The 25,960-nt window shown below is 49.0% G+C and overlaps 1 protein-coding gene across 10 annotated transcripts in view; it reads left to right on the forward strand.

The window, feature by feature from the left end:
• The window catches only part of LOC149326365 (uncharacterized), a 47,536-nt gene extending 22,413 nt beyond the window's left edge, over positions 1–25,123 (forward strand). Inside the window, exons 2-5 of one of the 10 annotated variants that reach the window (XM_089563020.1) lie at positions 12,707–14,564; positions 14,718–24,036; positions 24,740–24,869; positions 25,104–25,123. In XM_089563020.1, the coding sequence (XP_089419146.1) occupies positions 12,814–14,013 (1,200 nt within the window). In that variant the 5' untranslated portion in view covers positions 12,707–12,813 and the 3' untranslated portion in view covers positions 14,014–14,564; positions 14,718–24,036; positions 24,740–24,869; positions 25,104–25,123. Of the gene's footprint in view, positions 1–12,706; positions 24,037–24,739; positions 24,870–25,103 lie in introns of those variants that run through there. The other 9 variants (XM_089563021.1, XM_089563014.1, XM_089563013.1 and 6 more) reach the window with 9 other exon arrangements.
• Positions 25,124–25,960: the final 837 nt, after the last annotated feature.

Below are 25,960 nucleotides of genomic sequence, written 5' to 3' on the forward strand. Positions count from 1 at the left end.
TACACTAACCACTACACCACGGCTGAAACGGAGAGAGAGAGAAAACTTTTATTGCTCTTTCAAGAGATTCGCGGAGATGAAGACTTCTTGGTCGTCCTGCTTGGGCGCTGGCGACTTGAGTCTTCGAGCAAGGGTGGGCCCTCAGTCCAGGGCTCCACTGAGTCGTGCCGCTTCAACAGCGTGCTGTACCAAGGCCCTCTGGACCTCGAGCTCGCTGCTGGAGAGACAGCTCTCCCATTGCTCCTCACTCGGTGTTTGATAATTGTGGAATGCTATGTTTCTTTCGCACTCCCAGGTAATGTGATAGAGTGTAGGTGTACCGCCGCACCAGGGACAGTCTGATCTGAATTGCGTTGGTGACATTTTGCTGTATATGTACAGGTTAGGAAAAGTGTTCGTCTGTAGCCTACGCCATCCTACAGCCTCTTCCCTAGTCAGTGCTCTGTGTGGTGGTGGATACCTCAATCTAGTTCCCCTATAAAGTTGTAGGGTCTCTGCGTAGCCTCCCTCGCACGGGAGTAGCCGTAACTCCGGGGCGTCCGATAGGCCTGCTCGGTAAGTGAGCCCTCGAGCCAGGCTGTCCGCCCTTTCGTTTCCTGCTACGCCTGCGTGAGCTGGCACCCAGATGATATGCTGTATAGGCGTTTTTCCAGCGGAAGCTGCCGCCTCGCCGATGATCCTAAGGGCTGAAACGGAAAACTATTTCGTTGTATATGGATGACAAGACTGACGCTATGCTTCCGACTACTTTAAGCAAACAAGGCAAGTGCAATGAGGGGCGCGTTATAAATATGACAGAAGCCAACAGCCACAGAAACCAAGGGGCACAGGGGATTTTTTTAAATTAATTCTTTTGTTTTGTGGTGTTGATCAATTTAGAATATTACTGAATATGTTATCGCTTAAAGCTAATTGATTAGAAAAGCGGAAGAAAAAACAACCACATGCCGCTGGTGGGATCCGAACCCACGACCTCCGAATTACGCGTCCGGTGCTCTACCTCTGAGCTACGGCGACGGCTGTCAAATCTTCTGTTTTCGGGGGTATTTATGTTTACAAGTAATCTAACCTTGAGAGTGTTCATCAGCGCCACCCACGTTCATAAGCGGCGGACGTAGAAGGTCCTGAGTTACCGCAGGTGTGACGTAGAACGTCGTCGAACGGCGAGGGTGGAAGCTGCGTGAGAACCCTCTTATGCTTCCTATGGCATCAAGGCTGCCAGAACCGAGGCCCTCGCTAAGCAATTAAGCAGACAAGGGAAGTGGAATGAGGGGCTCGTTATAAATATGAAAGAAGCCAACAGCCACAGAAATTTAACCAAGGGGCACAGGGGATTTTTTTTAATTAATTCATTTATTTTGTGGTGTTGATCAATTTATAACATTACTGAATATGTTATCGCTTAAAGCTAATTGATTAGAAAAGCGGAAGAAAAAACAAGCACATGCCGCCGGTGGGATCCGAACCCACGACCTCCGAATTACGCGTAATTCGGAGGTGGTGGGTTCGGATCCACGTTTTGTTCTGTACAAAAAAGGAGATCGTAATGAGCTGGGAAATTACAGGCCAGTATCTATTTTACCGATCTTTTCAAAGCTGTTTGAAAAAGTCCTGTATTCGAGGATGGCAAATTTCATTGAAAAACATAATCTGTTAACACCACACCAGTTCGGTTTCCGTAAAAACAAATCAGTTGAATTAGTGTTGCTAGAGCAGAAAGAATATATATTAACAGCGTTTGAAAACAAAGCATTAGTTGTTGGCATTTTCGTGGACTTTTCTAAAGCCTTCGATTTAGTTAACCATAAAAGTTTGCTAGAAAAATTAAGTAAGAATGGAATACGAGGACAGGCACTAACAATTATGAAATCCTACCTATCCAATAGACCTCAAGTTGTGAAAATAGATGCCTTTACATTGAAGGCTCAAGCTGTTAATTGTGGAGTGCCGCAGGGAAGTATTTTAGGACCCTTATTTTTTAATCTCTATGTGAATGATATCGTCACTATTAACCCTAAAGCAAAATTTATTATCTATGCACATGACACTAGTATTTTTTTGCTGGCAATGATATTAATCTTCTTGTAGAACAATGTAACAGTGCAATGAAATCCTTAGAGGAATGGTCGAGAGCAAATGCAATGAAGGTAAATGAAAGCAAAACAAAAGCGATTATATACAGGCCGAAAAACAAGCACATACCTCCGCATCAAGATATTATAATAAACTCAGGGTGCATCGATTTAGTCGAGAATTTCAAATGTCTGGGTGTCACCTTTTCCGCAAATATGTCCTGGGAGAACCACGTCAAGCATGTTCTAAGCAAAATAAGTCAAATAACTGGTGTAATAGGTCGTTTAAGGTATATCCTTCCCACACGCATTGAACGTTTGCTTTATCATTCACTCTTTCAGTCACACTTGAACTATTGTCAACTAGTATGGGGAAACACAACATCCACTAATATAGAACACATCCACCTGTTACAGAAAAAAGTATCTCCGAGACACATATAATGCTTCTTATACTGCTTCCACCTCAACTTTCTTTAGCAACTCTGGTGTAATTCCAGCTCACAATCTTTATAGATATCGCTTAAGCCATGTATATAAGCAAGAAATCCACAGGAATATCAACAATATACGTAACCTATCCCAATTACAGGACAGAACTCCAAGTTACCTAACAAGACACTTCGAGGATTGGTCAGTACCAATGTCACGTTCAAGTTACGGGAAACAGTGCCTTAAGTACACAATACCAACGCTTTTGAATTATTATGATTCTGTCCGTTTTGACCTCTTCACGGCAACCTACAAGGACCTCCGGCAGATGTATTTGGTTTCTATGTAATGTTATCTAGCCTTGCTATTGCTTTCTTTTGGATTTGTAGAAGTGAGTTCCGCTGTTGTTTTCTGTTCTTTTTGTTGCTGTTTTCTGTTGCTTTCGTTTACTACGAGTACTAAGTCTGTATCAGATTAAACATGTACGTATATGTTTGGATACCAAGAATATGTTACATGATGCCGCCACTCTGCCAAAATAAGGGATTGTGGACCCGTCAAGCTGTCCAAGGACAGCTTTTTTTCTACAATCCCCCCATCTGTATTTGATGGCAAATAAAAGATTTCATTTCATTTCAATGTCGCGACTTCGACCGCGCACTGGATAAGCCAGCGTTGGCCTGCTGGCTCGGAAGTACGCAGGAGAGACTCCCACGTCTCTGGGGTGTTTGAGTTGTTTGTGTTGTAGTGTTTACAGGTCCACGCTATGTGTATGAGTGTGGCCGGAGTTGAGCAGTGTTTGCACATGGGGTCTATCTGTTGCGGAAAGATCCTGCTGTATAAGAGGGGGTTTGGAAAACTGCCAGTTTGTAGTTTGCGCCATTGGACAGCCTCGCGTCTTGTTAGATCACGGCGTGCGGAAAGATAGAAACTTCTTTCGAGTCGGTAGTGCTGGAGTATGTCCGTGTAAGTGGTGAGTAGAGAAGCGTGTGAGATATTAGTGTCAGAGGAAGCAGGGAGGCTGATCATACACTCGGCTCGGCAGCTTAGATCTCGGGCGAGAGTGTGCGCCTGGGCGTTTCCGCTGAGCGACTCTTAGGCTGGAGCCCAAAGAAGTAATCAAGAGGTGAAGAGGGTGCAGTAGAAAGTAGAATGTGTAACGCCTGGCAAGAGATACGGCCAGCATCGTAGTTGCGGATAGCCTGTTGAGAATCACTAATGACGATTTTGGTATTGGGGTCGGCTAGCGCTAGCGCAATGGCACCCTCCTCTGCTGCGGTGACTGTTTCTGCATTGCGAATGCTGCAGGCTGTGTACCAGCTGCGGTGAGGGGCGAGAGCTACCGCCACCGTCGCTGCCTTCTAGGGACAGAAGAATAATTATTAGCTTCATAGAAAGCCTTTCAAGAGCATAAATGTTTATAAAAATGCCTGCGAAGATTTCCTTTTTCATCCTGCTTGCTGTAGGACAGTGAACACTTCACAAGCAATGATATGCTGCAAAGTATTTCGTGTGCAGGCGCTTATTGCACTGCTGACACTGGTTCGTCGTGTTTCTATTGCACTCTGCACACCTACCCTGAGTTGCTGAGATGATGTGGTGGCCATCAGTTATTCTAACGTCCCGTCTCGGATGAACCAGAGGTCCAGGCCGCACAGTGATTCTCTGCTTGAGGTGCAGCAAGGGCATGGGGACGTCCCGCCGCAAGCTATGTGCGTCATGGCGGCATCAGTTCTTTGTGAAGCTCGCAGTGAAGGACCCATCCTGCGATGAGAGCCACGTTCAGACCATTGCTGAAAAGGTTCCACCACCATTTTTTGCTTCGAATTCTTGGGCGATTACTTACGAGGAGGCCGTGAGCAGCATTAATGCTGAACATCATTAATGGGCTTATGTCCGCTAGCTCAGGAAGTGACTCTAGCAACAACGGAGGGTTCTCTCTGGGAAGCGTTTTGTCCAACGTAGCATGGTCACCCCATACTGCGCTAAAGGAGCGCTTTGAGGTTTTTGTTTTTCGATCCTTGTTTGAAGATTTGCGCCCTTTTCCAGCAGTTGACTGCCTCCGCGCTGGTTTCTTTCGTCGTGGCTCAGGACTCTAACAGCAGCAGGCGAATCAACGTCTTCATCGCAGCACTGCATAACTTCAACGTGCCCGCAAACATCATCGGGAACAACTTCAGAAAAGTCATTTTTGTTCACGTGCTCCTCGTCAGTAATATTGCCATGTTCATCAGGCGGCAATTCGCATGTAGACGCACCTTCGCGTTCGTCATCGGGAAGGCTTAAGAAAAGGTCAATTGTAGCCTCCAGTGTGAGGAAGCGTTGTGCCATGACCTACAACGAGAGTTATTGCGTTGAGAAGTATAGTACTACAATATAAAACTAACTGCGAAGTCATTTTCTACTACATTCACAAGGATTGATGCGGCTACGCGCTGCAGTTCAATGCGGCTCGTTCCACGTGCGACGCAAAAACGCAAAGTCAAAATAATGCCAAGGACACATAGTGTTCAAGTTTGTTCCAAACGACACCTAGAGGGCGCCATCAACATGCCGAAAAAGAAGAAAGACACGGCGAAATGCATGCGCGAGTATACGCTGCTTTTGACGCCGTAAAACACTGATGCCCAAAAATGAAACATTGGCATAAAACTCTAAAAAGTGAAAACTAGACTGTCTTTATTATTTTTTTATTTTTTTGCCCAGGAATACCTAACTATATTTCGATATATTTGTTCTGTTTTGCTCTTTGCAACATTATATTTTTCCGGCGAAATAATTCAACAAACGTATGGCTCTGAAGGAATGCAAAATATGCCTCTTTGTGAGCATGTTTCCAAAGCTTCTAAATAAGTTGATAATAAAAATGAAAATTGCTATGTTTTCTAGAAGTATCAGTGAGTATGCGAAAACAAAAAGAAATAACTGCGATAGATGTGGAAGAAAAATAACAAATCAAGATTCGTATGTTTCACTTATGGAACATTGCCAAGTAAAAAGTTAATGCCTCAGCTCCCGAGAACGTGGTTTTGTAGGTCCGAATTTTGGTGCGGGAAGACGTGGAGACATATTATAGCTAACTAGGAAACTACATTTCTAAATGATAGCAAGGTGCTTACTCCTTTCCAGTACGTGTTTCAAAAAATTGGTTGTGGCTTTGATAAGGTTAAGCCTGGATAAGCGAAAAGCTCTCGCTGCTTTTCAGCCAACCCATGAGCTACCACTTCTGGATCGGTGTTTTTGCGCCGTCCGACTGTTGCTTCTTCTCCTTGCATGGCGAGTGTCTGCGCCTGTTCTATGGGCAAGCGCGCCTTATACGTATACCCCTCCTTTCAAATGCGCACTGCGCACGGCTGCGGCGAAAGGTCAAACGGTGGCGAGGGTGGCCGGCTCTTCTATGGCAACCGCTGCTCACGCATTCTCGCTACGCCTTGCGAAAAAACCTTCGCTTGGGACGGCGGCGGCGACCGCACTGCGCGGCGAAGGGTAAAACGGTGGCGATGAGGAGAAGCGGCGACTCTCAGACGAGGGAGTCGGCGCGCGGCGACGACGACGGCTGCGGCAGCAGCCGTCGTCGCGCATGCGTAGCTGTGGCTAAAATTGATCACGGCGCACGCCAGACCCGGTGTTGACAAGCCTAGTGAAGCTTTTCGCTTCAAAAGGCTTTTCCACAGCCACAGAGCTCACCTCTGTATTCGAGAGGTTTGCGAGCATAGTCAACAATGTGGCGTGGTAGACGACATGTTAGATTTTAGCAGAGGCCTCGACGTTGTTTCTCATGCCATACTGATTTGCAACCTAAAGCTGATTTGTCTTCTTAGCTTCATAATTCGTTGTATCCATTCTTAACTTTCTAACCCCGCACAATATGTTTGCATTGTTGGTTTTTGTTCTAACTACGTTTTAGTCACTTCAGGCGTCCAGCAGGGAAGAGCTCTCGGGCTACTCATCAGCCTTTCGTAAGCTATCCTATTTTAGACACAAACTAAAGCTGGCACCTCCCAAACTTATGTTGAATTCCAATGGCAGATCGGGATCAAGTTTTTCTGCTCGGTTTGGATCAGTCATATTCCAATGGTAAAATGGGAGCGCGAGTTGTATGTTCCAATGGGAGATCGGGATCAGGCGTAAATCCCGGATCGCTCCGTGGAGCAGCAATACTTGATCCGCCGAAATCGGCAGATTTGACCGGAACCTCGCGTGACGTTTTTTTTTTCCGCCGCGTCTGCTTCCGGTCGCGACCGGCAGCAGACGCTTCGTTCCTGTCGTCGCTACGTGGTGAGCCGGGCGAGCCGGGCACTTTCCAGTCAACAGTGGACGGCAATGATCTTGCTTCGAGCCGTGCGGCACTAATTTTGCTTCATGGAAGTGACAGTTCCGACTCGGGCACTGAAAGCTCAGAGTCCAGCAGTGAAGATTCGTCTGAAACGGACAGCGAGTGTGAAGCTGCCGGCCTGTATATGCCTGCCGCCGGCGTCAGAAAAATGCGCTAATATTCTTTGTTCGCGTTCATAACAAGCCCTGGAGTAGAGGAATGTAACAAATGAATCATTTTTGAGGATCGTTGGCCAATACCGAGTTGCTGGTAGAAGTGATAACTGCGATACAAGCAAATTTCTTCGTGACGTTCAGTGCGGCTGGCCTGCTGTCTACTAGCTCCGCTGCTGGAGGCGTCGCAGAAATCGATCATGTCTTTATTTTATTATGAGACGAGGAACACAGTAAAACGGTGACGCGAGTAGCACCTTTACTACAGCGCTGGCCAGTTCCGAAGCGCCCTCAGCTGCGGCATCGATGAAAAACATTTAGGCTTAGCGACGACTACGGCAGCCAGGGAGAAACGTTGTCCGGGGGGCAGCGCAGTTCGTCGCTCGGCGTGTTCGCGGGCGGCGTCGTTGCCGAAAGCTCGACTGTCTCGCTGATTGGTTCAGCGGCTTGCGTCTCGCAGTCGCAAGGCTGGAAAATCGAGCAGCGAGCGACTTGCCTGCGCGTCGTCCGCCACTTCTTTCGTGAACTACCGGTAGGGACAGGCTCACTGGTTCTCCGAAGACCGCGGCCGCATACTCGCGTGTTCACGGAGGGTGGACCATCCTGTACATACGCTTTGGTTTTGGCTTTACATTCCGGCCTTCGTACTACCTCCTTTTTGTTTCGCCGAGACGGCGTCTGTCAACGCAGAGATCGCGCCTCGCGCAACTCCTGTCGGACTCGAACACGAAGCTAGCAGGGCGTCCGCTCCGGCGGCGCGCCTAGTTTCGCGGCTCGCCGCTGCGGCGCTGGCGTCGCGCTCCTGAGAGAGCACTCGCATTCCAATCGCAAAATGGGAGGTGGCGAAGCTACGCGCTCCGACGCGCTCCGTACGCGATCCTACGGAGCGGTCTCGATCTGCCATTGGAATTCAGCATTAGAGAATGATCTTACTGTTGAATCATAAGGCCAACACAGAATGCGGATGCAGAGTTTGGAACCCGTACACTAAAAGTAACATTGAAGCACTGGAAATGATAAAATCAAAGATATCCGCTTCATTTTTTCAAAGCATTGTTAAACTGACTCGCCAGCTAACCTGATGAGAAGTCTTAGGGATTAAAACTTACAACTGCGCCGATGGACAGAATGATTAAAAGTAATTTTCATGCTAAAAACATGTTAGCTGTCTATGAGAACGCACCCAACAAGAAATCATCATTCCCAAACGTTAACACCTTAAAGAGCTAGAATTAATGCAATGACTACTGATTCTACTCGACAGCGTAAGTAACACCTGCTGACAACCCGGTGCCGTCGTCCGTGGAAAAAATCCCAGAGGTGTGAAATGAGGCTAAAGAATTGGGAGAGGGCCCAAATGACATGAAAACTGGCGAAGAGGTTCCTCTAATGGGTGTATTTCGGAACATAGAAATAATTCATTAAAAGAAATCAGCCGTGATTGAGGTTCGCGCCCAGTCCCTCTGCGTTCCAGGGGGGCACGCAACGCAAAGGCTATGAGTGGTCGTTGGATCAAGCGTGTGAGAGGGGCACCTAGTGAACGCGTTTTGGTGTGTATGTCTTAGTCACTTGTGTTTTGGATCTTTACTAATGTTATAGTTATTAAAAACAAACCAAGTATAAACATGCTAGAAAAAGCAAGGAAAAAAAACGAAAAAAAGGCAAAGGCGCTATCACCTTTACTTTTAAGGCGAAGCTCAAGTGCCTTCCTGTTTTTTTTTCTCCAGCAACTATAGATTTTTTTAAACGCATGCGTTCGAAATCCAAGACGTTATTTTACTTGTGTTTAGGTTTTTTTTTGCTTAGCTTGTTCCTTTGCGTTCAGCTCTGTTTGATTTCCTATCATGTAACTCTGGAGTGCACTGCTTCAATTTATCATGTTCTTCATTGTTGTTCGCCCACCTGGTGTGGTCTCAGATGAGACTGGCAGTATTGAAAATGAATAAAATAGCCACCAAACCTACTCAATAGCGTTGATTCTTTTTATGCAGTTGGCTGTTAATGGCTTATTCGCAGAGTTATATGTCAGTATGTTAGTATTATGTATTTTCATAGTTTGTGTTTTATTCATGTTTGTACCCTAATAGTCTATATTTTGCACTACCATTTTGTAGTTTAACAGCTGCATTTGCTGGATTAAATTGTACTCTATACTGTTCTTGCTTTTTGATTCGTGCCTCTCTATGTGCATGTTTATGCCCATTTTGCTTGTGCCTGCTGTAAGGCCGGCAGTACAATTAAATAAATAAATGAAAATTAGTACGAGAGGGAATATCAAACTTCGTTAGGCTTACCAGGCGCCATTTATCATTTTGACTAAAAACAAGTAAGTTTCCGTCCAAAGAGCATATTGAAGTCTTGATAAAGCTAATTAGTTACTCTTCGAGCAGGTAATTTTTTACATGTGCATGCAAACTGTCTTACAAAGAGTGTCAAAGATATGGGAACTAATATCAAAACAAGAGGGCTTATCAAATTAACACCCTTAGGACTGCAGCATCATTTGGTGCTTCGAACATGCATATAAAGCTAGAAATCCGGGCATAAAATAGACGTCATAGTGGTGGTAATATTCGCTAGTAACAAAATGGCGGAACACGTGCTACCTAAAGTGACTGGAGCTCTGAAAGTACCGCAGCTGTTTTCTCTTTGCCGCCGCGCCGCCTATTGGCCAGTTGCGATCACGTGATTAGGCGCCGCCATAGATGGTCCACTCGCTCTAGGAGCCGACGGGGCGCAGTGCTTCCGAGGTGGTTGGACGGCGTATTTTACGAAGTAGCACGTTCAGTATCGCGTCTATGTGCGTGTGTCTGTTAGCGTGTGCGCGCGCGTGTCTGTGCCTCTATTTGAGCCTATATCTGCGTGCGTGTGCGTGTCCGAGCGCGCGCGTGTGGGTCTGTGCGCGCGTCTGTCTCTGTGTGCGTGCATGTGCGCTGTGCGCGCGCGTGTCTGTGTATGCGTGTCTCTGTCAGTGCGTGTCTGCGTGCGTATCTGTGTGCGCGCGTGTCTTTGTGCACCGTGTGTGTCTTGGTGCGTGCGTGTGCGTGTCTCTGTGCGTCGTGTGTCTGTGCGTGTGACAGATATAAATGTCTTCCGAGACGTTGCTTTACGAGATTTTTTTCTCTGCTGGTCTTCGATATTGGCTAATGAGGCTTAAATGAAAAAATAACAAATTGCGGAGTTTAACGTCCTGAAGTGACACGTTAGCTATGAGGGGTGCCAAAGTGGAGCACAGTGGGGGAATTTATGCCACTTGGAGTTATTTAACGCGTACTTACATCGCACTGCGCACGGGAGTTTTTGTATTTCGCCTCCATCGCAATACAGCCACAGTGCGTCAGCATGCTATCTGGCTATCTGGCCGCACAGTTAGAGCGTTGGCCCCCTCGTCGACCTTGGGGTCGCCCAACTACCTACCACAAGCCTCCGACCGGCGACTGACCACACGGAGGGAAGAACAGGTGGCAGGAAACAGTAAGCGTAAAGGGAACGTTTTCTACGCATCAGACTTCCAAGTGAACCGATTTACTAAACGTTTTGGTACATCCCGTTGGTATGTTCGCAGCCTGCCGGCTTTCAAGTTTTCGGGTCCCGAAACATGCATTTGCGAGTCTCTCACGGAAACGATAGGACAAGCCTTCTTCTTTCGTTGTTAGCTCACATCTGTGGGATCAAGAATACGAGAGGCTGCGCTGACGTGCGACGCTCTCAAGGTTTTCGAAACCTTCATGGGGGGGGCAAGCAGAGCAGTTGACTCTACTCTTGCAAGAGGTGATACGTTATTAACGGGTACCGTCCATTCCAGGCAATCATTCTCCTTCTTCGTCCTCCTTATGCAGCTAGTCTATCCGGGGTCCTTATTTCCCATGAGAGTCCTCCACTTATGTATCTCCTCAGCTACTTCCGCTGGCTGCTTCTTCTTCCGAAGATATATGTCCCCTAGTCCTTGCCATCTCGTATTTGGATGCCTCTGTGCCCTAATCCGGTCCATGTCTGATTCCTATTTCCTCAAACGATCTTGATTCCCTCCTTTGAAGTGAGCAGCGCAGCAGACGCTGAATACCAGTAGTACCAGTGAAACGCGAGCCACCTTACCATGCGCGCATTGGTGAATCCGCATTTGATCTTTCCCCGTCACTATAAAGATCCCTTCTTAATCCGTTCCACGCTGAGCAGCATTGTCACATCAATGTTACAGAGTACCTGAAGTGTTTCCAGTTTTCTTTCCACACGTGTATCTCTGAAAATACTAGCGGTTTTGAGTTTATGGATAGAGCTGGATTTAACTTGTCGAGCTTATGAAGCGGTATGGAGAAAAGAACATGGTTTATGGTTTATGGTTTATGGGGTTTAACGTCCCAAAGCGACTGAGGCTATGAGAGACGCCGTAGTGGAGGGCTCCGGAAATTTCGACCACCTGGGGTTCTTTAACGTGCACTGACATCGCACAGTACACGGGCCTCTAGAATTCCTAGAAAAGAACAGTCGCGTTCATAAAAAAATTTGTGTGGTTAATAACCCGCTTCGGAGACTTCATTTAGGGTTTCTTTGCTGCCCCGGTCTGATGTCTATAGCGCTTCGTGCTTATGTGTTTTGATGTGTCTCCAATAATTTGCTTTTTATAGGAAGAGCCAATAGCACGTAGATATCTTCAGATGGCGCGCAGTCACCTTGAGCGGAAGGTGACTGCGTGCTTTTAACCGCTATGTTTTGCGGATAGTCACTCTTGCCCGAGGGTAGAAACCTGTCCTCGAAGATTTTTCACCGAGCTTAGCGTGGATTTTAACATCTTCAATGTTCGTGCGCAATCTGGATCTGACTGTTGGTGGCCCAGCGATCATTTTTTTTTTTTTGGGGGGGGGGGTGTTGCTGATTAGCATGGTAATTAATTATTTGCTTCTAACTGCAATAGTGCACTTTGTTACCAGGGAAGAGGACCTACACTCTTAGGTCCCGGTGAGTTTTTAAGTGCTTCGTCTCATTTTGGGCTAATTACTTGTTGGTAGGGCAAATTTACGGAGCAGAGAGAAAAGTTCTTGCTTATTAAGTTGCTTTTAAAACGTTATAACGCGTAAATACCCCATTATCAGAATATATTCTTCCAAGTCGCCTTGCCTTGCCCAAAGTTTTCCCTCTTTTAATGTCGTAAATATGGGCCAAGGAACAGTGAGGAAATGGCAGGCCCTGTTTGTAGCAACCCGCTTGCGACACGACTCCTAGTTTGGCAAAATTGTCAGCGGCACACTTTACACCCTGAGAAACTGATAGCGATACACGCGGTGCACTATTACGCCAGAGTGGAATAAATCAAGAGTTACGATACTCAAATCAAGACAGAAGAAAGGATAAGAAACCGCAAGAACGATAAAACCCAAATTACAAGCTTGCGAAATCGTGGTGGGCGCCTGAAGACATCGAGAATTTTTCTGATGCATATAATGCCTTTATAATCGTCACTTATATATTTATAAGTAATAATATTGATACAGCTTAGAAGTGGACGAAGAAGAAGTGCTCCGCCATCTCGCTTGTGACGAGGAAGAAGAAGTGCTTCGCCTGCTTGCTGGTGACCGCTCGGCAGAGTGGAACAGTTCTTTTGTATCTAACGGTGTGCCGTGTAATATTCGTGACAAATCTGGTGGAGGTGCTGGGTACGCTTCCAGACCCGCGTAGGCTACCGACCAATACGGATTCCCCCCCCCCCCCCCCCCCAGTTCACCAGCGCCGCGGCCGCCGCCTCCGTGGAGCGTCCCCTGAATTTGGACTCCTTCCGGCTGCAACCAGGGCGGCGCAACCCCGGTCTTCGGAGGCACCAGCCGCCATGGCAACTGAAACCACGCTCCCGGCGCACATCCTCTGTCATCAGCCCCGAACACCCCCGTCGTTTCATGGCGACGTGTTCGAGGGCGCCGAGGATTGGCTCGAGATCTTCGAACGTGTTGCCCGTTACAACGGCTGGAGTGACAACCGTAAGCTCCACAATGTCTATTTTGCGCTTGAAGAGTCAGCTCGAACATGGTTCGAAAACCATGAAGCTTCGTTTACATCCTGGGAAGCTTTCTGCCGCAATCTAAAAGCCACTTTTCCGAATGCAGATCGTCGAGAGCGAGCAGAAGCTGCGTTACACTCGCGCAACCAGCGCCACAACGAGAGTGTACGCATGTACTACGAGGCCATGACCCGCCTTTTTAAGTGCGCGGATCCCAACATGACGGAAGACAAGAAGCTTCGCCACCTTATGCGGGGTGTCAAGCAAGAGCTCTTCGCAGGACTCATGCGCAGCCCACCAAGCACTGTGGCAGAGTTCCTCACCGAGGCGGCCACTATGGAGAAGACGCTGGAACAGCGAGCCCGCCAGTACAATCGCGACGTCAACACCTTCGGGTCTGATCCCATCTCCATGCCTCCCGGTATCGACGCGGCCTTTCTACGCGAGCTGGTCCGATCTGTCGTCAGAGAGGAACTGCAGGCCTTCCGTACGCCATCCGAGACGCCATCTTTCACGCCACTGAGCGAAGTCGTCCGGGACGAGGTGCGCCTGGCAGCACAACAGCACCAGATTTCCGAGGTTCCTCGCCAGCACGATGTAAGGCCCACGTATGCGTCCGTCCTGCGCCAGGCCCCTGGGTACGACGTCACTGCCGCGACTCCAGCAGTGCTCTCGTCGAGCTCCCCTCGTGGTGACGCTCCGCCAGCCTACCAGCGACCGCGAAAGAGTGAAGTGTGGCGTGCCCCGGATCGTCGGCCCCTCTGCTATCACTGTGGCGAGGCGGGTCACCTCTACAGGGCGTGCCCATACCGCCGCGTGGGCCTGCGTGGTTTCGCGCCGGACGACCCGTGCCCTCAGAACGGGGAACGACCGCAGGAGATAGCATTCCATCTCTCGTCGCGCCAGAACCACATCACGTCAGGCCACCAGGAGGCTCGATCACCGTCGCCGAGACGCTACCGTTCTCCAAGCCCCCGTCAAGCCGCAGGCTACACCAGACGCCGTTCTCCCAGTCCACGCCGGGAAAACTGATTCCAGCGGCCTCTGGAGGCAAGGCCGCTGATGCCGGGACTTGTGAAGATCCTCCTGCGCCACTACCACGCGACGATGTTTCTCCGGGAGCGAGTAGCGACAGCATCCGACGCGCTATTTCCGATTTGTGCGTCAAAATTGACGGAATCGGCGTGACCGCTTTGCTGGATACTGGTGTCGACTATTCTGTCATGTGCCTGGCCCTTGCCTTAGAACTGAAGAAAGTATTGATGGGGTGGTCGGGGCCTAGCATTCGCACTGCTGGGGGCCACCTGATTATCCCCGCCGGCAGGTGCACAGCTCGTGTCGATATCCGTGGTATTGTGTACGTCGGCGAATTTGTAGTCCTCCGTGAATGTTCGAGAGACTCGATCCTCGGTCTCAACTTTCTCCACACGAACGATGCTGTGATTGACCTGCACGAAGCACGGGTCACGTTCTCGACTAAATGGGCCGTGGCGCGCACTGACACAGACGACTCACGCTTCACTCCTCTGCGACTTGCTGACGACGACGTAATGGTGCCACCCCGGTCCAGTGTGCTAGTTCTCGTAAGGAATGATTTATTCCACGACTACGAAGGTGTCGCTGATAGCCACGTACCCCTGCTGCTCGATAAGGGAGTAGCCGTCGCTCGCAGGCTCGTTCAATTACAAGACGGTTGTGCTAGTGTGCTCCTTACAAATTTTGCCAACGATTTGCAGCACCTCGCCAAGGGCACGGCTGTCACCTTCCTGCATGACTTCGCCGTGGTGCCTCAAGTATGCGCCCTGGAGACAAGCCCTCAAGACCAGGCTCCACCATGTCCTGTCCTTCCGTCCGTCAGAATCAACCCGGATTTGGTGCCTGAGCAGAAGGCTCTCCTCTCGGCGCTTGTAACCGACTTCGCGGGGTGTTCTGCCACAAGCTCCAGGGTCGGTCGTACGCCTGTCGCAAAACATCGCATCATCACCGACGAGACTACACCACCCGTATGCCAGCGCCCATACCGCGTTTCTTCGACGGAACGCGAAGCCATTAAAAGGCAAGTGGACGAAATGCTCGCCGACGATGTCATTCAGCCGTCGACAAGCCCATGGGCAGCATCGGTTGTCCTCGTGAAAAAGAAAGACAACACCTTGAGATTTTGTGTCGATTACCGCAAACTGAACAACGTGACCAAAAAGGACGTTTACCCGCTCCCCTGGATTGATGATGCACTTGACAGACTACGTGATGCCAGGTTCTTTTCCTCCTTAGATCTCAAAAGCGGCTACTGGCAGATAGAGGTGGACGAGCGAGACCGCGAGAAAACTGCTTTTGTGACGCCTGATGGTCTATACGAATTTCAGGTGCTCCCGTTTGGAATGTGCTCAGCGCCGGCTACTTTCCAGCGCATGATGGACACTCTTGTCTGGGCTCAAGTGGCAGACATGCCTCGTATACCTGGACGATGTCGTCATTTTCTCGCCCACCTTCGAGCAACACTTGGAGCGGCTGCGCACAGTGCTCCGGGCGCTCCAATGTGCGCAACTTACTATCAAGCCTGAGAAATGCTATTTCGGTTTTGAGGAGCTTCGTTTCCTCGGCCATGTTCTCAGCGCGCGCGGTGTTCTCCCAGATCCCGACAAGACCGCTGCTGTCTCCAGTTTCCCGCGTCCCACTGACAAAAAGACTCTTCGACATTTTTGGGCCTGTGCTCTTAATATCGACGATTCGCCCAAGATTTCTCCAGAATAGCTGAATCCTTAACAGTGCTGACCAGAGACGACACACCCTTCTTGTGGGGAAGCGACCAAGAGGATGCTTTCGTGGAGCTCCGCCACCGCCTGCAACGTCCACCGATACTCGCCCATTTCGATGACGCCGCAGCAACCGACATACACACTGATGCTAGCAACGTAGGCCTTGGGGCGGTCCTGGTACAGTGGCAGGATGGCGCCGAACGAGTCATCGCTTACGCAAGCCGTACACTTTCACGCTCGGAATGCAACTATTCAACGACTGAGAAAGAATGTCTTGCGGTAGTCTGGGCTATCAGTAAATTCCGCCCATACCTATACGGAAGACCCTTTCGCGTTGTCAGCGATCACCACTCGTTATGCTGGCTGGCCAGCCTAAAAGATCCATCTGGGAGGTTGGCAAGGTGGAGCCTCCGTTTGCAGGAGTACGACGTAACGGTCGTGTACAATAAGTCGGGGCGGAAGCACCAAGATGCGGATTGTTTATCACGCGCGCCTGTGGACCTGGCTTCCCCGGAAATCACTGAAGACTTCTCTTTCCTTGGTGCTGTTAGCGCAACCGATATGGCGCAGCTTCAAAGGGAGGACCCAGAGTTAGCGCCGCTCATCGCGTACCTGGAAGGCTGCGATGGTCCCCGCGTTCCTCGTGTTTTTCTTCGTGGGCTCAAATCTTTCACTCTGCAGAACGGCGTCCTCTACAAGCGCAACTTTGAGAGCAACACCGCAACATTTCTGCTCATAGTTCCGTCCCAGTTGCGACCTTATATCTTGAGCGCTTGCCACGACGAACCATCTGCCGGCCACCTGGGGGTCAGTCGTACCTTAGCGAGGATTCGGCAGAGGTACTACTGGCCCAGATTACTTCCATCAGTGCGAACATACGTCAAAACCTGTCGCGACTGCCAGCGCCGTTAGTCTCCTCCCTTCAAACCGGCAGGATTTCTCCATCCCATAGCGCCTCCGAAGACGCCTTTCAAACAAGTGGGAATGGACCTACTCGGCCCCTTCCCGAAGTCATCCACTGGAAAAGGATGGATTGCTGTCGCGACGGATTATTTGACGCGGTACGCTGAGACAACGGCGCTTGCAAACGGAACTGCTGTCGAAGTAGCTACGTTTTTTGTACACAACATCGTGCTGCGTCATGGGGCTCCGGCGGTTATCATTACTGACCGTAGAGCTGCTTTCACGGCCCGCTTGACTCAGGCAGTCCTAGATCTGACCCACACCAGCCATAGGCGTACAACAGCGTACCACCCACAGACAAATGGTTTGGTGGAGCGCCTTAACAGAACCTTGGCCGACATGCTCTCCATGTACATTGTCTGTTCTGAAAGTAGTAGGACTGGTTTTTTCCTGGGCGAACGGGCGGACGAGAGGTGATCTGCGCGTGCAGGATCGTTGAAGGGGGATATTGGGAACGCTGGGGAAATCGGCAGTCGGCTCTCGGCCGTTGAAGAGAGCAGGTCGCTTGTACTGTGAACCCTTGTCGAAATGTCTCATCACGCAGAATCATCGAGCGTTTACTGGATCAGCGATACGCGATCAAATTTTGAGTAAATCTTGGTAAAATGGGCAAAGAGACTCACAACATGATTAAGGAGGCCTACGGTGACGCTTCCATGGGTAGACCAGGTGTTTTTTGAGTGGCACAAGCTGTTCCGAGAAGGTAAGGAAAGAGTGGAGGAAGACGACCGCTCTAGACGCCCTTCCACCAGCAAGATCAACGAAAATGTGTAGCGAGTGAAACATTTACTTAACAATGATTGTAGAATGAGTATCAGAATTATTGCTGATGACTTGAGCATTCCTCAAACCCAAGTTTTTGAGATCGTGACAGAAAACTTATCCATGAGGAAAGCGTGCGCGAAGTTGGTGCCGTGAGTGTTGTCAAAGGAGGAAAAGGCCAACCGGTAGGATCTTCTTCATCTGAATGAGGACCCCGATTTTTTGCCCAGCACAAGGCGGCAACGCTGCCTCAGCCCCCCTACAGTCTCGACTTGGCCCCGCCAGACTTTTTTCTATTCCCGAGAGTAAAATCGACGCTCAAGGGGAAACATCACGGATCGGTAGAAATGGTTCAACAGGCCGTGACGAGGGAGCTAAACAGAATTCCGGTCCAGGCGTTCCTGGAGGCTTACGAAAACTGTAAAACTCATTGGCAGCAGCGTGTAGGTACGGAAGGGTGCTACCTTGAAAAATTGTAATCGTTTGTACTATTCTCTTGAATAAATTTTGTTTAAAAAAATGAGTCCTACTACTTTCAGAACAGACCATGTATGTGGATGTGGAGCATAAAACATGGGACCAAATTCTCCTATACGTAACGTTCGCTTACAATACGGCCCTGCAGGAGACAACGCGGCTCACGCCCTTCCAGCTTGTCTTCGGTCGTCTAGTTATTACTTCTTTGGATGCCATGTTGCCCGTCGACCCTCAGTGTGACCTAGAGCCAGATCTTGACGTCGGCACTTTCGTTCAGCGGGCTGAAGAAGCACGTCAACTGGCCAGGCAGCGAATACACCGTCAACAGCACATCGACGCTGACCGCTACAATCTCGGACGGCGATTTGTTACGTACGAACCAGGCGACCATGTGTGGGTTTGGACACCAGTTCGTCGCCGTGGGTTGTCCGAAAAATTACTGCGCCGATACTTCGGACCTTACCGAGTTCTCCGCCGCATTAGCGACGTGACGTACGAAGTTTCACCGGCAACCCCAGGCCGCCCATCGCGCAGACCACCGCATCCAGATGTTGTGCACGTCGTTCGTATGAAGCCGTACCACGACCGTCCTGCTGAGTGTACTTGACGCTGAGTGCCGCCGGTGCTGTGTCGTGATGGCTGTGTTTAACGTTCCGTGTACAACCCATTTTCCCCTCTATGAAAGCGGCCCGCATCGAGGCGATGCTGCAGAGGAGGGGGCAATAATACAGCTTAGAAGTGGACGAAGAAGAAGTGCTCCGCCATCTCGCTTGTGGCGAGGAAGAAGAAGTGCTTCGCCTGCTTGCTGGTGACCGCTCGGCAGACTGGAACAGTTCTTTTGTATCTAACGGTATGCCGAGTAATATTCGTGACAATATTTCCTCTGTGTAATGGGAGCGGCGCCTGTAGTCAGAAAAACATCGCCATATTTCATTCACGCAGCTGTCATGGGGAAGAGGACAATGAAGGGATTTTTGGGATCTTCCTAGAATAAAATGCCTGGCAAGCATCATGACTTTTTCTCAGAAAAAAAATAGAGGAAAAAGAGAAGGAAAGGCACGAAGAAAGAAAGAAGGAAAGAGTTTTTTTATGGGGCTTTTACCGTCCGAAAACGACTCAGGCTATGAGGGGCGCCGAAGTGAAGGGCTCCAGAAATTTCGACCACCTGGGGTTCTTTAACGTGCACTGACATCGAACAGTACACGGGCCTCTAGAGTTTTGCCTACATTGTGAACTACATTGTGATCTCTACAATGACAGTTTACTGCACCACTGCCTACCCCATTGTCTGGCACACAGCGCTTACACCGAAAAGACCTGCTCACGCACCACTCTGCCACAGGACTACCTTCCATACAAGTTCCTATCACCCTGCATACGCTACACCCGGAAGAGAAAGGGCCGCTCCTCCTGTTGCACTTCGCCCAACGCTATGGCTGCTTAGTGGCCCACATCAACCACACGTATTGGTAACCGCCACAGCACGACGAACTTCAGAGGTATGAGGCCACTTGAGCAGTTTTTTTTTTCAATTAGCCAAATCCACCTAAAATCAGCCCAAATTTCGTTAGCCGCAGAAACCTTTGCGCTATGCAAGCTGTTATATATTATGATTTACATGTTAATTAGACCAACTCTACACTTCAATGTAATAAACAATTAAGCAAATAATTTTGTGAGTACAGTAATGTGCACATTAGATTTCACTCACTTCAGTGTGAAACTCTGAAGGTAAGCAAGTCTCGTGCCGAAAACTTTTTCTACAGTTTTGTTCAAGCTCTGTTTAAAAAAATGTTTTAAAATCTTTGTACTGCGAATACAGCAGAAAAATAATCAAAATATTCATTGCGTGTAATCGCGGGCACTGCTGTGCTCAACACAAACAAGTATATACGAATATCAGGCTTCTGTAGCAAGCACTGATGTGCCAACTTTCTTTTCTAATGTTCAAAATTCGGCAGCGGGAAAGTAAAGCTAAAATATTTTGGACTACAGAATATAATACTTCACAGTAGCATCCTAAATTCATTACCTGTAGCAAAATGGTAGGCGCGTACACAACGCAAAACGAGAGGAGAACGGCTAGTATTGTTTCCTGTCTACATATGCTGTTTCGCTTGTGCTAATGATTTGAGAAAGGCAGTGCCAACTAGAAAAACTACGCGCTTTAGTGGTAGCTGTAGGAGAGGCTGGTCCTTCCTCACCGGCGACGCGTTTAATCACCCCTTTGCTACCGTCTTGCTCTGGGTTCAGACCTTTCGCCGATCTCTTCTTATCCTTCGCAGTCGGGGAGACAGCAGCGCTGGAGAAGGAATAAATGAAGCGATGTTCGAAACAGCACCGCATATGACACAAAGAAGGGTATCACGAGAGGGCTTGGCGGTTTTTGATCCCGACATCAGCACGATCCGGGTAATTTTTGATGTGACATAGGATTTCCGCGGAGGTTTTAGGGCAGTCCTGGGAACCTTTTGTTTCTAAAGCTTTTGCAAAAGTAAGATCTATGGAGGAGCTTTTTATTACAACAAAATTTTACCTATTTTCGGTTTCCAGCTTTGCCTCATTTCGAACTGCAGGGCAAACGCCTCTCCCATGTCTCTCCAATTAACCCCGCCCTTTGCGAGTTTCGGCCACCCTATCCCCACAAACTTCTTAATATCATCCGCCCACCTAACTGTCACCACCCCCCGCTACGCTCCCATTCTCTTGGAATCCACGCCGTTAACCTTAAGAACTAGCATTTATCTTGCTTTCGAATTAGATGCCCTGTCCAAGCCCATTTCTTCCTCTTGATTTCGACTAGTATGTCATTAAGCCGGGTTTGTTGCCTCACCCACTCCGTCCGCTTCCGATCTCTTAAGCGTTACACCTATCATTTTTCTTTTCATAGCTACAAAAAATATGTTGGGGCTTGTGAAAAGGACATAAAAATAATATGGCCCGGCCCGTGCCACTAGGTATAACGGGCTTTTTTCATAGCTACAAATGGTAGTTGAGGCGACAAAAATGAATAAGAAAATTTGCCTCTCCCGCACCACTAATGTATCGCGGGTATAAGCCCAATAGCAAAATAAAAGATTTGGCCCGAGGGCAATTGTGATTTTGCCACCCGAAGGTGGAAAGAAATCAATGGGGAAAATCTCTACTTCAGCGACCCACCGCCGAGGAAGCGGGCCCGGGGAGACTCCCCTGATCTCCCCTGGGACGTAGAGGGATGGGATGGGCGTTTGGAAATGGGAAATTGGAAATTGGTTTGGGTTGTGGGAATTAGGTGGGATTGGGGACAGCAGGTATTTTGACCAGATTTGGCTTGATTTGATCCTGAGTTCCTTTTCAGGCCTCCTTGAAGGGCGAGCACTCAGTGCACCAATTGTGGGCCCTCGGCGTTGGACGTACTCCCACACCACAGAGAACGTTTTGCCGGCGATCTCCGACCGTCCGAGACAGGGAAAATCCTAACAGGGGCTCGACTAGGATCCCCTCCCCCAAGCCAGGTTCCGCCACCCCGACCCTCCCACAGTACTATGAGACGGATATTTCGCAGCACTCGTTCGGTACTTCGGCTCTTACTCCTGCAGTACTCGCACACGCTGCAGCCATCCTTTCACGGTTTTCGCGGCGATCGGGAACCCTAGCGATCGCCCTGGCATAGTATGTGAAGCCTCAAGCCATTCTCCACTCTTATGGTTGAGGTCTCGATTGATGTCCGCAGCGACATCACGTGCTACCACAAGGTATATATGCACGTGCCTGACCAGGGCATTGATGCCCTCTGCGATTTCACCAGTCTACTAACCGTTACTCAGACAGCCGCCAGGCTTTCCCGCGTTTCGGAGCTTACTGGCCTTGGAGTTTGCTGCTACTTACTCCATCTCTTTTCGTGCTTTCAGGCCAAGGGCAGCTTCCCCAAAACCCAAGCTTGGATCGCCCAGCCGCATGCCCCCGCGAGGCACCGAGCTCTTCGTGATCGGAAACCAACGCGTCCGCGGCTGGGTGGTACGCCCTCGTACCGAGAGGGAACCGTGACTTTCAATTTTGCGAATTTTGGAACGACCGCGTCTGCCCGGGCGATCTCGTCGATCGGCAAAACAGCTAAGTCGGAACCGCGTCTACCGCAGCGCCAGCACCACGGCAAAACGACAAAGTCCCGACCGCGTCTACCGCGTCGACCACGCCAAAAGCAAACAGCCGTTCTAGTCACCAGTTCTGCTTTTAAGCCGGATTCCACGTGCCCAGTCCGTCTCCCTTCTCGGACCTGCCCTCCCACACAGGCATAGGGCATCGTGGGCGCGACACGCTCACAATGTCGCGGAAAGTCTGCTGCACCTTTCCTGGGGATTCGCAACCCCAAGAGTGGATTCCGGCGGATCCACCCACCGCTGTGCGTTGCACCGGAACAAAGCTTAGTAGCCGAAACTACACCAGCCCGTATCCGGTGGCAGGGGGGGCCACGGGCAGGCCGCACAGTCGGATTTCCCCCCCTTTTCATAGCTACAGTCGGATAGAAATCAAAAACACTGGCCAGAATGCACTTTAGAAGGGGCCCTCCAGCCAATAGCGACGACTGCCTCTCATGACGTCGCGACTAATCCCGTAGCATGATATCGCAGGTGACTGGAAGATGCTTCTGTAACATGAGATTGACCACTACGTCATATCCGATTATAGGTGACTACGGATGCGACAACTGGGCAGAGTTTTGGACCTTGCATTTGCCAATGCCTACACTGACATCCAAACGCCGCAGAACACTTGAAGCACATCTTAGGCAGCATGCGCAGTTTCCCCTCGTGCGCGTGCCCATTCAGTGGTAAATTTGTGCAGTGCTAAATAGCGAAAATATTGGGAAGTGTGCACGCATTCTTCCTTGCTAAAATACCCAGTCCTGAAAGCGAGCTAAAAGACTTCACTTAGCTAATATTTAACGCATCCTGTAAAAGTAATTGTGTCGTGCACCACGAACTTTGCACACTCAAATGCGAAAAAAATAAAAATAAAAGCGGACATCATGCTGACCGATTTGTGAGCGAATTCGGGCCCATTTGGCATTCAAAGGAGCTGTCCTGGTACGGGGCTATGCGCTCGACAGCGGCGCTTCTTCGCTAAACGTACGACGTTCTCAGGAACAGCGTAGAACACAGCCCTTCGTTTGACTGCAGAGCCTGTTTAAGGACTGTATGGAAAAGTAATCTATGCAGTTTTCTTTTCTCAAAAAAAGGGTCGAGAACATGCACACACATGGTGCTGAACAAGAAAGTTGCAACAAGAACTATTTTATGGAATGCCATATAGATAATGAATCGCTGCTCTCAGGTAACCATGACTCAATAGCTTTATGTGAAACCTAGGAGCAGATATACCAAACTTTTTTATGCGTTTTCTTATTTCAAATGATGTTTGAGATATTGGTTTACATAGGTCACCACGCGGAATTTTCCTGCGACAAATAAATAACTTAAAAAGCAATTTTAGGCAACGGGCAGTCGTCAGGAGCCGCCACGATCGCTGAACAAACCAGCGCCATCTAGCGGGCAGGCGGGGAACATATCGCAGGATTGCTCCGCCGTAGCAGACGGCATGGCAGCCTTGCGCGAGGCTGGTAGAATGGCGGTGGAAAGCGTGCCGATAGTTATATCGGCGGCATTTCGTGATTTGGACGATTTGAATTCCTTCTTCCGAGGAGCGAACTTGAAAAAGGGCAAGCTTTTGCTTGAAGCCGGTCACGTGCACAACGTGAAAGAGCTCGTGCTTTCAAGCGGCTCCGAAATAAGGGGGAACTGCATGGCACAGACTAAAATCAACGCGCCGCCGAAGAGCGTGGAGATCGAGGTAAGCTACGTTTGTTCATCGCTTGTATTTTTCTGGCTCGCATCTCTCATTGTTATTTCAGATAGACAACAGCAGGAGAATCATCGCAGCACGTTGCGACTGTCGTGCCGGTGTCGAGGGGAAGTGTAAGCATGCGGCGGCTGTCGCGCTGTTCGTACAAAACACTACGGGAGAATCGAGGACCAGCGCGGCGAGATCCTGGCGCGTTCCATCGGCAAAAAAGTGTACCCCAAGCATTCGACAGTTGGCGCACCCAAAAAGGAGAGAGGTGGGTTTTTGGAGCTTTGTTTATCCCTGTAATAAAACGTTGAAGCTTTACCAGAGGCATCAAGTAATAACATAATCCTCTGCAAACGCTCCTGATGCTGTTCTTTTTTTATAATTTTTCAGTGCGTGCCCAAAGCTTTCCAGTCACACATGTGCTGCAGTTTTTTGGTGGCATCGAGTGCCCGCTAACAGATATGCTTCGTGCAGAAGCCGGCACTATTGAAGAATCGGCTTTCACACCTATCGCATTTTGCTCAGATCAGCCTCTAGAGCTTTTTCAGTGGGACAGGGACCGGAGGAAGTTCCACAGTTATGTTGTCAAAACTCGCACTGACAGCTAATTAGTTCTCGAAGCAGTTTGCTTCCCGAACAGGTTTGTGCTGCGTTCTTTTGTAATCTTCGTTACCTCAGCTGTACATTTTAGTTATCCAAGAGAAAACAGCTGCCAAAGGCGCCACTAGGGCCAGCTGCACGCGGTGCAGCGGCGTGACAACGACACCCCCCCCCCCCCATGCAATACCTCCGCTTTTAACATAACACTGCTACCTCTGCCCCCCCCCCCCCCCTCCCCATTTGTCTTTTTACACATGCAGCGCTGCATCCGTCCCTTTGGTAACTCTTCTAACAGCATGCAGCATTGATGTTGAGAGAGCTGCAATAATTTGGGGTGCCTTCCCACTTTCTCTGTACTTCAACCTACCTAGGCTCTCAGACTGGGAGAGAGACCTGCACGCATCTCTGCAACCTGATGATGTTGCTGCTTTGTCGACACGGACATTACATGACAGAAGCGAATAGAAAAATGAGAGATTCCCGAGAATCACTGCAACAAAGGTATTTCGCCGTTATCTATATCATTGCAGACGAGAAGAAAGGAGTACGGAATTTGACTCAGACCGAAACCTAGTGAACTATGGAGGGGAACTTGAGCTTGCTTGCCATGTTTTGGAAACAGGACTTATCTCCCCTTGTCGAAACACTGGCAAGCAAATTGATGCGTCGCATCCCTCATTCTTTGTTTTGTGCTTTGTCCACAATTTTATTCATTACTAAAATTTATTTTTTCAGATACACCTGTATGAATGTGAGCAATGGTTGTGTAAAACTGTAAGCTTATCTATTTACAGTAACTAATAATTTATTACGTAAGGAAATGAGAGCTCACAAAAATCTTTTGGATCAAGAACAAAAACAACTGATTAACAAAGTACGTAAAAAGTGCCTTTGGTTCACGTTTGATTTTAATGGGGGATCAACTGTGTTCAGCCGCAGCTGATGATTTTTGTGCGTATGCTTGCTTTTCCAGGCACACAGGATTCCTACATGTTGTGATGCACAGCTCTATGAACGAGCAAAAAAAATTGTAACAGAGACTCCCTTCAGGGGCCCTGCTGTGCTCTATGGGCTGGCAAAGGAGCCAAGAGCGTGTGTGGCGTTTGAGTGTCAATACAATGTAAAGGTTACCCAGTTCGGGCTTGTTGTGAAGCCTGAAGAGCCATGGCTGGCGTGTAGCCCTGATGGCATATTCAGGTAAGTGGCCTGAAGAGGCATGACTGCATATAGTCCTGATGCCACATTCAGGATTCAGGTAAATGGCCTGAAGACATTTGCCCTTATGTAACAAACAAATTTACCTTCCAGAAATAATGAAGCGGAAGTCATTCTTCTAGAAATAAAGTGCCCATTTAGTCGACGTCAGAAGAAAGTAACAGAGAAGACTTTGCTTAAGTATTTAGTTGGCGAGAGAGAGCTGCAGCTGAAGAAACACCATCAGTACTACACACAGATTCAAGTGTGTCTGCATGTCTTAGGTCTTGAAATGTGTCATTTTTTTTTGTGTATTCCAATGCAGACTCGGTGACAATTCCTGTTGCAAGGAATGATGAGTTCGCGGCAGCAGCAGTGCCGAAACTCAGAAGCTTTTA

The sequence above is a fragment of the Amblyomma mixtum genome, chromosome 10, assembly GCF_055824585.1.
Source record: "Amblyomma mixtum isolate Tamu chromosome 10, ASM5582458v1, whole genome shotgun sequence".
NCBI lineage: Eukaryota > Metazoa > Arthropoda > Arachnida > Ixodida > Ixodidae > Amblyomma > Amblyomma mixtum.